Source organism: Chroicocephalus ridibundus, chromosome 17 (genome assembly GCF_963924245.1).
Source record: "Chroicocephalus ridibundus chromosome 17, bChrRid1.1, whole genome shotgun sequence".
NCBI classification, from domain to species: domain Eukaryota; kingdom Metazoa; phylum Chordata; class Aves; order Charadriiformes; family Laridae; genus Chroicocephalus; species Chroicocephalus ridibundus.
The window spans coordinates 8,184,543-8,198,557 of NC_086300.1; the positions used below are offsets into that span (position 1 = coordinate 8,184,543).

The following is a 14,015-nucleotide window of genomic DNA, read 5'->3' on the forward strand; positions in this document are numbered from 1 at the left end:
AGTTCTCAAGGGATCTTTGTTCTTTAGATGGCCACTACTTAAACCATGATTCTTTTATGTCTCTAGAGGGCTGCCTTGTGGTAGAGGTCGGGGGAAAGGCCCAAAGAGGCCTGGCTGGAGCAGCAGGGAGAGAGTTTTGCTCCACCCTCTGGGCTGTGGTTTGGAGGCCTCTTTGATCAGGCAGAGGAGTAGAAGAGGTGAAGGTGCAAGCCTCAGGTCCCTCATGCTCGCAGGTCCCTGGGCACCCCGTGAAGGGAGAGCGTGACATGGTCCTGATTTTCCTGTCAGCCCTGGTGGGACTGGCTGACTTTGGTGAGATGTGACTTTCAGGCTGGGGAGATTGAGGCAAGAGTTTGTGCATCTGGTGGTGGAAGGGAGGAGATGTGAGTACTGACTGCCGAGGACACCCGGGAGTGTATCCGTAGGGAGATCAGGGGCTGCATATGGGTACAGCAAATAATCTGGGAGATGTCAGGAGTAATGGGCATCAAAGGAGGAGTAAGACCTCACCTGAACTTTGCAGCTGCTCAGCATTCCTGAATGTGCTGCTAATACATATTAAGCCTGAAAAGAGGGAAAGGTGCTGGGGAATGGACCAACGTGGCATAGAGCGGCTTCTCTGCTGTATGTATTGGATACAATGCTACCAATCTCTGTAGGGATGGTCATAAACAAGAAGCTGCAGAATAAACAAGGGCAAACAGCTAGCCATTTCTGAAGCTAGGAAAAGTGAGATGGACAGCGGGGACAGTGAGCAAACTGATGAAGTGGTAGATGGACAGGTCCATTGGCAAGCAAAGCTGAAAGCTCTTCCTGGCTTTACAGGTCATGCCCAAAAGGACTCTGTTCTCCAGTTCCCAGCAGAAATGACCATCCAGGTGGGACACAAGGCAACACGGCCTTGCAATTTCTCCACCAGCGATTCCAATCCCTACGCCTTCTGGTACCAGCAGAGCCAGACCCAGTCCCTTCAGATGCTGCTACGAGTAAGCAAGTACAGAGCTCGCAAGGCATCAGGGAGGTTCTCCTCCACACTGTCTGCAAAGGACTCCCAGGTGCTTCTGCATGTACGGGACACCGAGCTCCAGGACAGCGCTGCCTATTTCTGTGCACTGAGCCCACACTGGTGCCCACAGCTGGCAGCAGTGCACAGAAACGTGGGGGTGCTCTGAGGAGCAGTTCCCTCCCTGCCACTGCTTGCATGGAGCTCTGAGCTCAGCCTGCCCAGCAGTGGCACCTGGGGCTGTGGTGAGGGTGGGCCTCTGCCTCCCCAGCCTGTGCTGCTGTGAAGCACATGCCAATGTGACTTTTACAGCTGTGTCTAGATCCAGGGTCTTTGCTGGTGAATAGAACCAAAGAAACCTGACTTGGGGCAGGCCCATTGGAGGCTAAACCATAAAGAAGCCAAACCAGGCTTGTAAATGCCCTCTGTTTAAAATAGCTGGTATACTGGAGTGAGTCCGCAGGGCAAGTAACCTAGATGTTCAGTATGGATTCAATCATCTCAATGGAGAGCTCTACACTCAGGTGAAATCCGTCCCACACTGATCTTTGCCAATCTCATTGAAGTGTTTCCACAACAAAGCCCAAAATGGGTGGAATGATGGATTGTTAAAAACTGATGTGGGGTTTCAGATGTGGAAATGTCCTGAGACATCTAGCATGAAGCATAGTGATTTGCATATTTTTAATTAGAAAGAACAAAGTACCTCCAGATACTGGATAGGGGGAAGGAAGAGGAGAGTAAATTTTGTTGACTGCCTTCTGTTAGAAGTAATGGCTTTTGAGATACCAGAACTTGCCAAATTTTCTGTTGAACCAGAGCATGACTCTCTGAAACAGCCCCAAGAGTGGGACATAAATCCTTCCAGAAAATGTCAAACTAAACATAGAAATACATGCCCCTTTCCTAAAGCAGTGAGCCAGCTGCTAAAAATCATTTAGGGGGCACAGGTGAATCCCTGACAAAATGAAGCACTTGGCAACCTGGAATTCAAACCTGTGGGAGGACTACTCTTCCAGTGTTCTGTTGGAGAGCTGCTTCTGGATGGGGTTTGTGAGCCTTTCCAAGTGGTGGTCTTTAGAGCACTGGGAGGCATTCTGAGTTTACCCAGGAGGGAACAGAGGGAGGTGGGAGCATTAGAATTGAGGTGCAGCCCAGCCTAAGGTGGCTGTGAGGTGGATGAAATGGGCTCAGTGGGGAACTGGTGGCTTCTCACTACCTGTGATGCCCAAGTGCAGTTACACATTGGTGAGGACCTTCTGCAGGGTGGAAACCATGGGAGGGAGGGGATGAACCTCTTTGGTCCCACTGAGGCCCTTTGAAAAGCCACTTCACTTGTTCTGGAAGGCCCACCACAGAGCTTGCTTCACATCTTTGTTCCTGAGTGTGTAAATGAAGGGGTTCAACACAGGAGTTACAGCTGTGTGAAAGGTGTTCATGAGTTTGTTCAGATCCAGTGAGTTCTGGGCCAATGGCTTGACGCACAGGAACATGGTGGAGCCATACCAGACTGTGATAACACTGAGGTGGGCGGAGGAAGTGGAAAATGCCTTTTTCTGACCATGAGCTGACATGATTCTGAGCATGGAAGAGGTGATGTACACGTAGGAGAGCTGGGTAACCACACAGGGCGCCACCAGAACAGTTTAGGAGGCAAGGATTGTTGCTAGCTCCATGGGCCACATGTCACTGCAGGAGAGGGCGAGGCAGGAATCTATATCACAGAGGAAATGATTGATGACATGTGGCCCACAGAACGTCAGCCTGGATGTCAGAAAGGCCAGCAGCGAGACGGACAGAAAGCCTCCCAGCCAGGAGCTGAGCACCAGCCGAGCAGAGAGGACACTGCTGATGAGGGAGCTGTATCTCAAGGGGTAGCGTGTGGCTAAGTAGTGGTCATAGGCCATGACAGACAGGAGAAAACACTGAGTGGAGCCTAGGGAGAGAAGAAAGAACAACTGGAGGATGCACACACTGAAGGAGATGGTCTGGCTACTCCCCAGCATGACTCCTATGGCTTTGGGAACAACACGAGTAGTGTGCCAGATCTCCAGAAAGGGGAGATTACGGAGGAGAAAGTACATTGGGGTACAGACGTTGCTGTTCATCCACATGAGAGCCATGATGGATGCATTGCATGTTACTCTCAGGGAGCACGTCAGTGCAAATACCACCACAAGGGAGACCCAGAAATGCCACGTGCCTGGCAAGCCAAGAAAAATGAATTCTTCCACAGTTGTCCCATTTGCAGTGTGCTCCCCAGAGTTGAGGTTCATTTGCAAAGACAGGAAAGTTTCTGTGAGCGTCTGCATGCCTGTGCTGGTCCTTCAGATGCCACTAGGAGTGAAACTAGAGCAAATGATGCCTCATCAACCTCATTGCTTTCTATGTGGACATGAGAGGCACTGTGGGAAGGGGAGGGGTACTGCCTGGGGTGTACCTTGATTTCGTCAAGACCTTTGACCTACCTTCATGGGTGCACACACATGCACACCCATGCGCTCACAGAGGTATGCAGACTCACAGGCATGCACATGCACAATTACGAATATACAGACCAGTCACACACATTTATGCCCTCCTCCATGTGTGTATGTGTATGGCGGTGTGCTCTCCCCCTTTCCCCACCTCGGCTGCTGCTCAAGCCATAACCATCAGTGGGAGTTGTGATGAGTTGCAGCTGGACTTTGAGGGATGGCTGGCAACACAGTCAAAACACTGTCTGGAGTGGGGACCTAGCTATTTTGTTCCCATGCGAATATGACTATAGGACAACTCTCTTACTCTATAAATAGTGGACTGCGTGCCAGGATCTCCCCTCGAGTGGGGACACCCACTTAAGGTTCTTCTCCTCGAGGCCGAGAGGTTCCTTGCCACAACAGATTCTTGGTAAGTGACTAATAGCATGCTAAACTTTGAAATCTTAGCTAAGTGATATAAAGGATTGATTGCACATATATAATCCTTTAGACATAAACCGTTGAGCAAGTCTGGGACTAGGGCTGCATCCAGCCACGCCCAGACTCCTCTCTGAGAAGGAGTTTAGAAAGCAAGGGGGTCCTTACTGAACCTCGTGACTCAACGGGAGGGTTTCCCTGACAGCTTGTCTGACCCTGTCCTCTATGCAGTAAATAAACAAGTGTACCCTTCTACTGAAGCTCGTAAAACACTGTTGCATTCACTACTAACTTTGTTAAATTACTGTTTCATATAAATAAATATTTCACTATTTCTCTCTTACGAGTGAAGTTAATCACTCCCCCCATGACAGTCTGCGAAAACACATACACATGGATACAATTGCCAGAACACATACCCACAGAGGACATTGGTGCACGCTCACATTTGCATGTGTATTACCACAGGCACACACATGTATGTGTGAATGTGTTGTCCCAAATCTGGGTTCTTTACCCGGTGTGCAAGCCAATAACACACATAGCAGAGATATTTCCAAGTTTATTCCATTACTGCGCAGAAACGGAGTGCTCGTTCCAAGGGAGCACACCTTAGTTTCAAAAATTTCCCTTTTCATACACTGATTATTACATATGCTAATAATTGATACATATTCATTGTTATTCTCTTTAATGATTGGTCAAGGTTTCTTTGCTTCCTTTATGTATTGGTATGCAGACTCTGTCCTCTTCGTCTGTGCTTCTCTTTTAAATAGGTGGTATCAATGGGTCGGTGGTCACGGTCTCCCCCTACCAAAATTACCTTTTAACTACTTCTCCTCTAATCTTAGATTAATCATGTCAAGTTACTATTTCTCTATAATTAATGAAACATGGTTGGCGCTGTATAGATGACTTCTAGCAGCAGCGGCAGGTTCCCTTGGTTGCTTCAGATACATGCTATATTTCACTTTTCAAGTTAATATCAATTTTACTACAAGTGCACACATGAGTACAGCGAGAGGAACATGTACACAACCACGATCATGCACACACCCCACTGAGAACCAGGACTCCTGACACCAGCTCTCAGCCCCTCTAGAGGAATCTAGGCCAGTCCTTCAGACCCTACAGGTAAGGAAGGAATCAGCCCTGCATGCTCTGTATCAGAGCAATATGATCTCCCTCAGAAATATACCGTTTCACTGTCCCCGTTTCTGTGATGACTACCCTCAGCTCCCACAGGCTTAGCTCCGGTTTCCAGCCTCAACGCATTCGGCAACATGGATGACAATTCCCTGCTACTCCTCCTGATGCCTACTGGCCATGGCCCCTGGATTGGGCGATGGAGGGGAGAGGAAGGTGGAGTGGCAGCTATGGGCCATCCCAAGGGCTGTTTCCTGCTTAACCACTCCCGCCATTCTGCAGAACAAATCATCTTCTGTAGCCCCACACTGACCCCCTGACAGCCCAGAGCAGCTCTGGCCATAGCAAGAGGAAGGCCCTTCCTCAAGAGCTCATGGGGCTGCTGACACCTCAGGGACTCCTGCCTTTCTGGACATCTGTGGGCAGAGATAACAGCAAGGCAAGGCCTGATGGTCACTGGCAGGAGAGCAGACCAGGATATCTTCCTCAGCTTCAAGGGTTGGTGCCCAAAACAGGAGCCACTACAGGCTGTCCCAGCCTCCCACTCCTCTGAGAATGGAGACGTGTCTCCTTGTGCTCTAACCCCCTTCCACCCCAGAGCAACACCTTTCTCCTTTGGTAGCTTGGGGAGTGTCCACAGAGGGAAGGACCACATGGAGGCCAGGCTTGAATGCAGCAGAAGTTTAATGAGTCCAAAGAGGGAGACAAAGTCACTCCAGGTGGGGGCTGCCAGTTCACGGAGCCCCACGGGCAGCAGCAGAGGCTCTGTTGTCCTTGGCCGTGCAGAAGTTCTTGCATGCTGTCTGTCTGCCTGCCCCATAGAGGGAGAGGAGACAGCAGGTCCCTACCAGGCTGGCATTAGTAGCACCTTACTGCCAAGGGGAACTGAAGCAGTCAAAGAAAAGGGAGAGAAAAGCAAAGCTCTTCAGCTACACCAAAAACACATCCTAAATCTCGATCCCTTGCCCAGCATCATGTTCTGCATTGCTCGAGATGTCTCCCTGGGGCTTTCCCAGCATCTTTATCAGAGGAGGGACCTTCTGCCACAGTAGCGGCTGGAAATGCCAGAGAGGTCACAGCACCCAGAGGTGATGGGCACTCCATCACAGCTGAGGATGCTGCCAACAGCAGCGGAGGTGGAGGATCCCACAACGGTGTTCTGTGGGAAGGAGCTGAGGATGGGGCCGGGCAGGGTGACCACCACAGGAGGAGGCTCAATGACGACACTGGAGTTCTGGCACTGCCTGATGCAGGGCTCATTGCAGCTGTTGGCCAGTGGGGTGGGGCCACAGGGCCGGCAGGGCTGGCACTGGTTGTAGCAGGACATGTCTCAAGGGCCTGGAGGTGCACCTGCAGAGGATCAAGGAGGAAACAGAGCACAAGGGTGGGTGAGGAGCAGCCTTGTTACCCCGTCAGAAAGGAGCCAAGGCCACTACTGATTGGGGAGCTGGAATCTTGGCCAGGAGACACACAGTCTTCATCACCCTACAAAGAGTAGCCTGGCCCATGGAAGGTGTCTCCTAGAGCATAAACCAAAAGCCCTGTCAGCCACCACTCAGCTTGTCTCTAAGCAGACCTTCTCCCTGCTTTCCCCTAGCATGACAAGAAGACGCAAACCCAAGGATGGAGAGAGACAATATCAGCTGAGAGGTCCATCGAGGAGAGATCTCACTTTGGAAGAGGAGGAGAAGGAGCTTCAGACTCACCTGGTCCCCAAGGAGAAGGCGGCCAGAGAAGTGGAGTAGAGAGCAGGGACTTGGGCTGGCTTTTATACCTGCCCTTCATTGACGCAGCACCAGAGGCATCCTTTGCAGAGGTAACAATTTTTGCACAAGCTCATCTTGAGTGCAAACCATTGCAGCTAATGATATGGGCTGTGCTTTGGTTTCCTGCACTGCTGCCTTTTCATTTCCAGAGTTGTTCCATGCCCATTCCCCATTCCCCATTCCCCAGTGAAGGCTTCCTGTCATCAGTGGGATGAAAGGCCCCAGGATTTCCAGGGCAGGAATGCAGCAGTGTGGGCAGAAGACTCAGATCAAGTGCTGGACAGGTTCAGAGCAGACGACAATAGCCTGGGTCACTCTGCTCATCTCGCCTCATCTCACCCCAATGGTCACTTACTGTTGCTTCCCCGGATGTATGTGTTGCACTGCCAGGTTTTCACCCCACCCTGCCTAATACTGCCCGGTTCCCAGGGGTCCTCAGAAGAATCCATGGTTCATGGTGTTCCTATGTGTGTTCTTGTCTTTTGTGTACTTGTAAGCAGCCAGGTTTTTGTGAATGCACATGGGAACACAAATTTTTGCATGATTCCATGCCAGCGTGCCTGAGCCTGTGTGTATGTGTCGTTGTGTGTCACTCATCAAGAGGGCATGTGCTGGTTATGGCAGGGATACTGTCCGCTGCTCTATCCATGAGCACCACAGAGCAGCATGTTCCCCGGGGCAAAAGGAGCCCGAGTGCAGCTGAGCGGTGATGGCACCAGCCTGCTGGAGGTGTATCCAGGGAAGAGGCACTGAAATGTAGCCCCTGCCTCCTGACACCTCCTTCTCCTGCCCCTGCAGAGCTCACACTCTGCTGCTGCCTATTTCAGGCCACAACGAGGATGGTTTCACTCCATTTTGGATCCTTAGTTGAATTCAGTGTGACACTATTTAGAGTTCCTCAGCACGGCCTCTCCAGGCCAGGGCACAGCTGCTCTCCCCAATGCTAGAGAGTTCAAAGGACGCGGATTGCATTCTGGGCAAGGAGAAAGGCTGAGCAATCCTGCCCACCTTGTGCTGGCTGCCCCTGAGTGCACTTCTTTCCAATGCAGTGTCGGTGGTGTCTGGGGTGGGACATGGCTCTCTCTCATGTCCATGTCAATGCCAAACGTATTTATGTAGCTTATCAACCTGGTGCGGGGACAGGCAGGGGCTGAGACCTTGGATCAAACAGGTCCTGAATGAAAGGAACATGAAGCCTGACATTGCTGTGCTGTGAGTGGAAGGACAGACCCTGCGGCTTGCACAGGAAAGCCAAAGAACTAATGACCACTTTGGACTTCAGCCAATAAGGTCCATCATGTCCCACATTGGAATCTCAGTCTGAGCCCAGCAACTGTCCCTGGGAGGGAAGGGACATTGGATTCAAGACCACATCCCCCAAAGCCAGCTACTGTCCCACAGGGCTGTCCAGTATAGACCCTCTTTCTGACAAGGGCTGTGCCCAGTGGGGAAATTTTCTAAGGCCATCTCCCCTCCTGAATATCGGTCGCCCTGTGCTCACATCAAGCTTGGAGACAGTACAGCCAAGGGCTTTCCCCCTTGCCTTCGAGAGACCTTAGTGAGATCAGAGCCAGGGAGCTCTGCTGGGAGAGCTCAGCCAGGGCAGGTTCCCCTCTCCGTGGAGCTGCTGTTTCTGAGCTGAGGCTCTAGTGTAGCCACGATAGCTGACTGTTCCTTTTCTATTGCTACCTGAGGGCATCCAGCAGAACCCCGTGCCCTTCCCTTCCACATCTGCTTTTAAATGTCCAAGTTTTGTCCAAGAATGTCCGAGACCTATTCGAGAAAATAAGAGTACTGTTAAAATAGCAAGCACTTGACCTCCAAACCTTCCTGCCATGCCCTGCTGCTGTGCCATTTGCCCTCCCCTTGGCTCCTTCCAGGCCACCAGCATCCCCGTGGCCGAGGTGCCCGTGCCGGGGACAGCCGGTGCCTGCCCTCCCTCACAGCCGGTGTAGCTGCGGGCAGCTCTGCTCCGGCCGGTCTCTGCCCCGGTGCCGCCTTCCTGCTCAGGGCGCAGGGCTGAGCCCCGGGGCGGAACTGGCGGAGGCGGAGAGGAGAGTAGAGGAGGTGGCGGAGAGAAGGGGGCGCGGCAGGAGCAGAAAGCCGAGGCTGGCGGCGGGCAGCGAGGCACGGGCGGCGGAGCGGCGGGATGCAGCGGTACCGGCGCGCAGGGCTGTCGGGGCTGGCCGTGCTGCTGCTGGGTGTGTGGGGCTGGTGGCGGCAGGCAGTGGGCTGTGTGTTACCAGCGCTGGAGCCGGGGCTCTCCTGCTCCTTCTCAAACCTTATTCCCCCTCTGTTCTCCTTTCTACAGACATCCCTTCTGCCCTCAATGAGGACATTCCCTCCCAGATGACCTGTCTCACTCTGTTACTCCATCCATCCATCCATCCATCCATCCATCCATCCATTCCTCCCAGTCCATATCTTTTCCTTATTCCTTTCTCCTCGTCTTTATTCTGTTCTTCCAAACATCCCTCCTACATTCTTGTCTCCAACCAAGCACTCTCAGAGAAATTTTCTCTCCATACTTTGTTCTCTGAACATATCCCCATCATCAGTGACCTGTCTTCTCCCCTCTCCTGGTGCATGACATTTCCTGCTGAAGCAAAGTGATTCTTCTTTTCTTCTTGGCAGTGGCTGCAGGCAGAACCCAGGTGCAGCAAGAGCCGTTGGCAGAGACCACCGAGGGCGCCGGCATCAGCATCAACTGCTCCCACCCCAACATAAAGATCACCTACTTCATCCACTGGTACCGTCAGCTCCTGGGCCGAGGCCCTGCATACCTCGTGAGCAGCCTAAAAGACTCCAAAGAGCTGCGGGACCCGCCGGGGCGGCTGTGGGTGTCGGCAGACCGCCGCTCCAGCGCCCTGTGGCTCGCCCGGCCCCGGCGCGGCGACGCGGCGGTGTATTACTGTGCCGTGGGTCTCCCACGGGAAGAGGAGCCGGGGCTGCAGCCGGGCAGGAACCGGCGCGGGCGGGGCCGGGCGTGTGTGTTGTGGGCGGAGGAACAGCCCTGGGCGGGCCCGCCAGGGGGCGCTGCGCTCCGCCCGCCGGGGCCCCTCCGGACAACCGGAAGGGGTTTCACAGTTCGTTCCCTGTAAAAGCTCAGATATACAATGGAAAACTGAGTCCGCCAGCTACAGAATTTCAGACACCTGCCCAAATGTTCCTGCTAGTGTTACAAAGTCATTGCATGGGGTCAGAAGTTGAAGCTCCCCAGCGGCAGGAGAAGGGCATGTCAAGGTCAGAGGCACCTTCAAACGCTCCCCACAGGGGCTCAGTGGTGAGACCAGGAGCTTGTTTGACAGGATTCAGCACCTTGGCAGCTGGGGCCCAGGAGACAGGGTAAACCGCTTGGCCTGGACACACTGAGCGCAGCCTCAAGGCATGCCAGGTTTCTCCTTGAGGGATGAGTCAGAAAGGGATTTACTGAGTTGCCCTCAGGGGCTGGAGGTCTGAAGGGAATGAGAGCTGGCAGGAGGCCTCTGGTAAGAGGCTGTAGGCTCCAGCCAGGCCCCGGGGAACTCTGTGTGACTGAAGCAGCTGACAGAGGTGGTCAAACCCATGGGCAGAGGCTTCCAAGGCACAGAGTGAAGGATCTGTCTTGCTCCCTGTCCCCGTCCCCTGCGCCATGGGGCTTCCCCCACCTGACCGGAACCGGCATCAGCACCAGCACTGGGCGTGGCATCAGCATCCACCATGGCCCCAGCACCGGCATCACCGGGTCCTCCTTGGAGTCAGTGCCTGGGCTCAGCCCCATTTCTCATCAATGGCTCCTGTGGATCTGTGCTCCTGAAGGCAGCGGACAGCCCCTTGGTCAGCAGACACATGGAGACTGAGATGCTCAGTGCAAGGCAGGGAGGGGAGTGTGGTGTTTCCTACAAGATTCTCTTGCTTCCCCATAAAGTGCTCCCAGTGTTCTGGGTAACGTGGCGTCCTCTGGCCTGTCCGTAAAGGCCTGACAGCTTTGTCTCAGAAATGCCTCACAGACGTAGAATAAGTTGCAATGGCAGTCATCCACCCCAGCGAACCATAAATGTTTGTAAGAGCTCCTTCAAGTTCTCTTTACTGTGGCCTACCACCTGCTCCTCAGCCCTGTCAGGGCCAGACCTTCACCTGGGCTGTAGTGGTTCCCTTGCTTTGCAGCAGTGCTTGATTTTATTCACTTTACAAGTCAAAATGATCCCGACGTTTTGCAAGCTCCAGCCCATCCCTGGTGATTGCCGTAAGGCAGTTGTGGAGGTCTGGGACCAGTTCCAGGTTCAATGCAGGGAGAGGTGCTGCCCTGACACGCTCACATGGCAGCAAAGGGTTGTGTGCGGGGGGTGAGCTCCATGGCCTGCAGCTGCAAATGCTGGGGCTGGGACACCAGAGAGGAAGCTGGCCTGATGAAGTTGCCTTAAGATAAATACCATCTCTTCAAAAGACAAACTAATATTAATTAGCAGGTGGCATCAGGAGGAGATTTCAAGCTGCCTGAGCCAAGCCCCAACATCTGTCAGTGAACGTGGCTCATTTGAGCTCAGGGAGCTGCTCTGCTGAGGTGACCATCTCCTCATCTGCTTTTAGCACTGGAGCAGCCGGGAGAGCCAGAGGAGTGGTGGCAGAAGGCTGTGCCCAGCACTGCACAGGCACCGGGAGGACAAGCCTTGTGCCCTGAGAACCTCCCAGAAAGGTTGGCATTTTCCAAGGGTCCTCACCTGGCCTGGAAGGCTCCCATTCAGGTCCCCCCAACTGGGACCTGCCTCCCTTGGAAGGAGTCCCTCTCCCAGCTGTGCTCTGCAAGTGCAGCATCAGGAAGCAAGGTGCCAGACAAACGGTTTTTCCGGCTTTGACAAACATGCAGGTATGGCCTGCTCTGAGCAAGCTCTTGAAATTGGTGACCTGCAGAGGTGCTGTCCAACCTAAATTATGCTATGGAAAGAGTAAAGACAGTTGGGTTAGTTGGTTTGTTAAATGCTAAAAGTAAGGAGAGGACAAATGGAGATCCTACCTGCGTTGAGGAAAGTGAGAATGGAAGGGCTATGGTCAAGTGGAAGGACTGTCTCTTTGGGTTTGAGTGTGTTTTTTTCCCCAATGAGCTTGAGATGGGAACGATTTATGAGATGGGATGGGAAGTGTGGCAGGAAACTTGATTTGTTGGTTCCTGAGACATCTTCTTTTGGACAGAGGAAGAAAGTGCCCAGTGCCTCGTTGGGCTGAGTAGGGCAGCTGGTGTCTGCAGGGTGTGGGGGTGTTGACCGTTGTGTTTCTGAGACCTGCGGGTTTGGGTATGCTGAAAGGAGCTTGGGACTAGACACCATGCAGGAGCCAGGAGAGGCCAACCCAGCCAAGGGCTTGAGGATGGAGAGAGAGAGGACGCAGGCATCAGGGAAGGAGACACTCCCAACACGTTGCAGAGGGGGATGTGTCAGAGAGGTGGGTCACCAGGTGCAGGCCTATCCCCCTTTCACCCCTCACCTTGCAAAGGCAGAAGCTGTTGACTGCAGGAGCAACATGTGCCAGTACTGGGGAAGGGAAAACCGCAGCACAGGCATTTGAGATGCGCTAAGAACAAGCATTTTCTCCTCCCCATTTCATTCTTTGTTCCCCTTGCAGAGCCATTTCCGGCAGCTCTGCTCTCTCGGGGCTCTTGGTGGGGACGTGTGGGTTTTCTGAGTCTGTCCCACACATGCAAGAGGATCGGTCTCAGCACGCACATCAGGTATCTCGTCCTCTCTGCCTTCCTGAGGCAACCACTGGGTAAGGATTGTCTTTGACTGGAGGCATGATTCCTCTTCTTCCCAGGAGACCCACACCCCCTCAACACGTCTCTGCGGGGAGCTGCTCTTGAATTATGGGCAAATGCACCTGCTTTCTCAAGATACTGCTACATAGAGAAAAGATGAGACCAAGAAGAAAGAGCTCCTCTCCTGACCATCATAGACCCCTTGCTTTCCTTTTCTCTTGCCACCCATCCACCTCTCTCTGCCTCTCTCTTCTGATCTCTCCGAGCCCAGTGTTTCACAGACATACCATTGCAGAAGCTCTTTTCTATCTTGGTAGTACACCTTTCCTGACCTTGTACTTGTGTTTTGACACACAGGGTTTTTTGAAAGCTGATGCAGGGACATGAAAGCTCTCTCATGCCACTCACGCTCTTAGGGTGTCCCAGTCTCTCTCCAGGCTGGTGCATGTCATGCAGCTTGCCCGGACTATCCATTCCTCCTGCCTCCTCCTCAGGGCCTGGGCTTTCTTTTCCCTCCCTACCTTGACTTCGGAGCCTCCTGAGAGGACAGGGAATGGGGAGCAGCATGAAAGTGCTCACAGGTGTTCCCATGATCTCTCACCATGCTGGAGGTGTCCTGGAGCCAGCACAGGAGGGCCAGGCACCACAGGCTCTTCCCTGGACACTCCAGGCAGCAGGAGAGTGGAAATTAAAAGTGTGGGTGAAAGCACAGCTCTCCTCTGGGGGTATCCCTGTGTGAGGTAGTTGGCATTACTGTGTTGTGAGATCCACGCTGAGCTGAGGTGTGAGGCTGCCTGCTCAAAGATACCGCCTTGCTGTACCCATCCATGGGGCTAGTGCTGCAGAGAAAGGAAAAGGGAGCCTGCTCCTCTGACATTTTGCATCTCCTCTTGTTTTGCATTTCAGAGTCTTTCCCTGCACAGTCACTGACCCTCTTTTTCTTCCAGGCACCATGGGATAGACCACTGTCACCCAGCAAGAAGCACAAGTCACAGTGAAGCAGGGAGACACCTCTGAAACCACCTGCACCTACCAAACCTCCAGCTTTGATGCCTTGCTCTGGTACAAACAGAGAAAAGGACAAGCTCCACAGCGTATCTCCTATCAGGCAGCAGCTGGCTACAAGCCCAGTGGCCGTCTCACCACCGTGCTGAACACCACCGAGAAATACAGCCTCCTCCAGCTGGAGAAAGTCGAGCTCTCTGACAGTGCCTTCTACCTCTGTGCTTTGCATGACACCCCGGTGCAGGGAGCTTCCTTGGCTGTGCAAGAGCCCAGGGGATGGAGGGGATGTGTCTTAGAGTTGGGGAAGGGGTCGTCAGGTCTCCCTTGGCAGAGCTGCTTCCCCTGTACACTCAGGGATTTGCAGGACAAGTTCTTCTTCCAGGAGGGGACAGTTTCATTGGCCTGAGAGGAGAAAGAAAGTGGTGAAAGGCTCTCGGGTTCCCTTGTTTTCACCGGGGGTTATATGGTTA

General features: G+C 53.2%; 2 protein-coding genes and 1 gene segment (V, D, J or C); 2 read left to right on the forward strand and 1 right to left on the reverse strand.

Annotated features, from left to right (window-relative positions):
* Positions 1–266: 266 nt before the first annotated feature.
* LOC134524718 (T cell receptor alpha variable 38-2/delta variable 8-like) lies at positions 267–1,172 on the forward strand. The segment is given in 2 exon segments: positions 267–312; positions 826–1,172. Coding segments are annotated over 2 exon segments (393 nt in total).
* A 1,162-nt stretch (positions 1,173–2,334) lies between these two features.
* LOC134524791 (olfactory receptor 6F1-like) lies at positions 2,335–3,279 on the reverse strand. Its single transcript, XM_063354961.1, is given in 1 exon segment — positions 2,335–3,279. A coding segment is annotated over 1 exon segment (945 nt).
* A 5,611-nt stretch (positions 3,280–8,890) lies between these two features.
* Positions 8,891–11,647, forward strand: LOC134524719 (uncharacterized). Its single transcript, XM_063354900.1, has 3 exons — positions 8,891–9,013; positions 9,447–9,770; positions 11,382–11,647. The coding sequence occupies exons 1-3, from the start codon at positions 8,962–8,964 to the stop codon at positions 11,645–11,647; spliced, it is 642 nt and encodes a 213-aa protein (XP_063210970.1). The 5' UTR covers positions 8,891–8,961.
* Positions 11,648–14,015: the final 2,368 nt, after the last annotated feature.

Bases quoted from the DNA above. Each gene is read 5' to 3' on its own strand.
- LOC134524719 (XM_063354900.1), top strand. From the start codon at position 8,962: ATGCAGCGGTACCGGCGCGCAGGGCTGTCGGGGCTGGCCGTGCTGCTG. The intron at 9,014-9,446 runs GTGTGTGGGGCT...TCTTCTTGGCAG, and splicing joins GCTGGCCGTGCTGCTGCTGG to TGGCTGCAGGCAGAACCCAG. The intron at 9,771-11,381 runs GCAGGAACCGGC...ATCTGCTTTTAG, and splicing joins GGAGCCGGGGCTGCAGCCGG to CACTGGAGCAGCCGGGAGAG.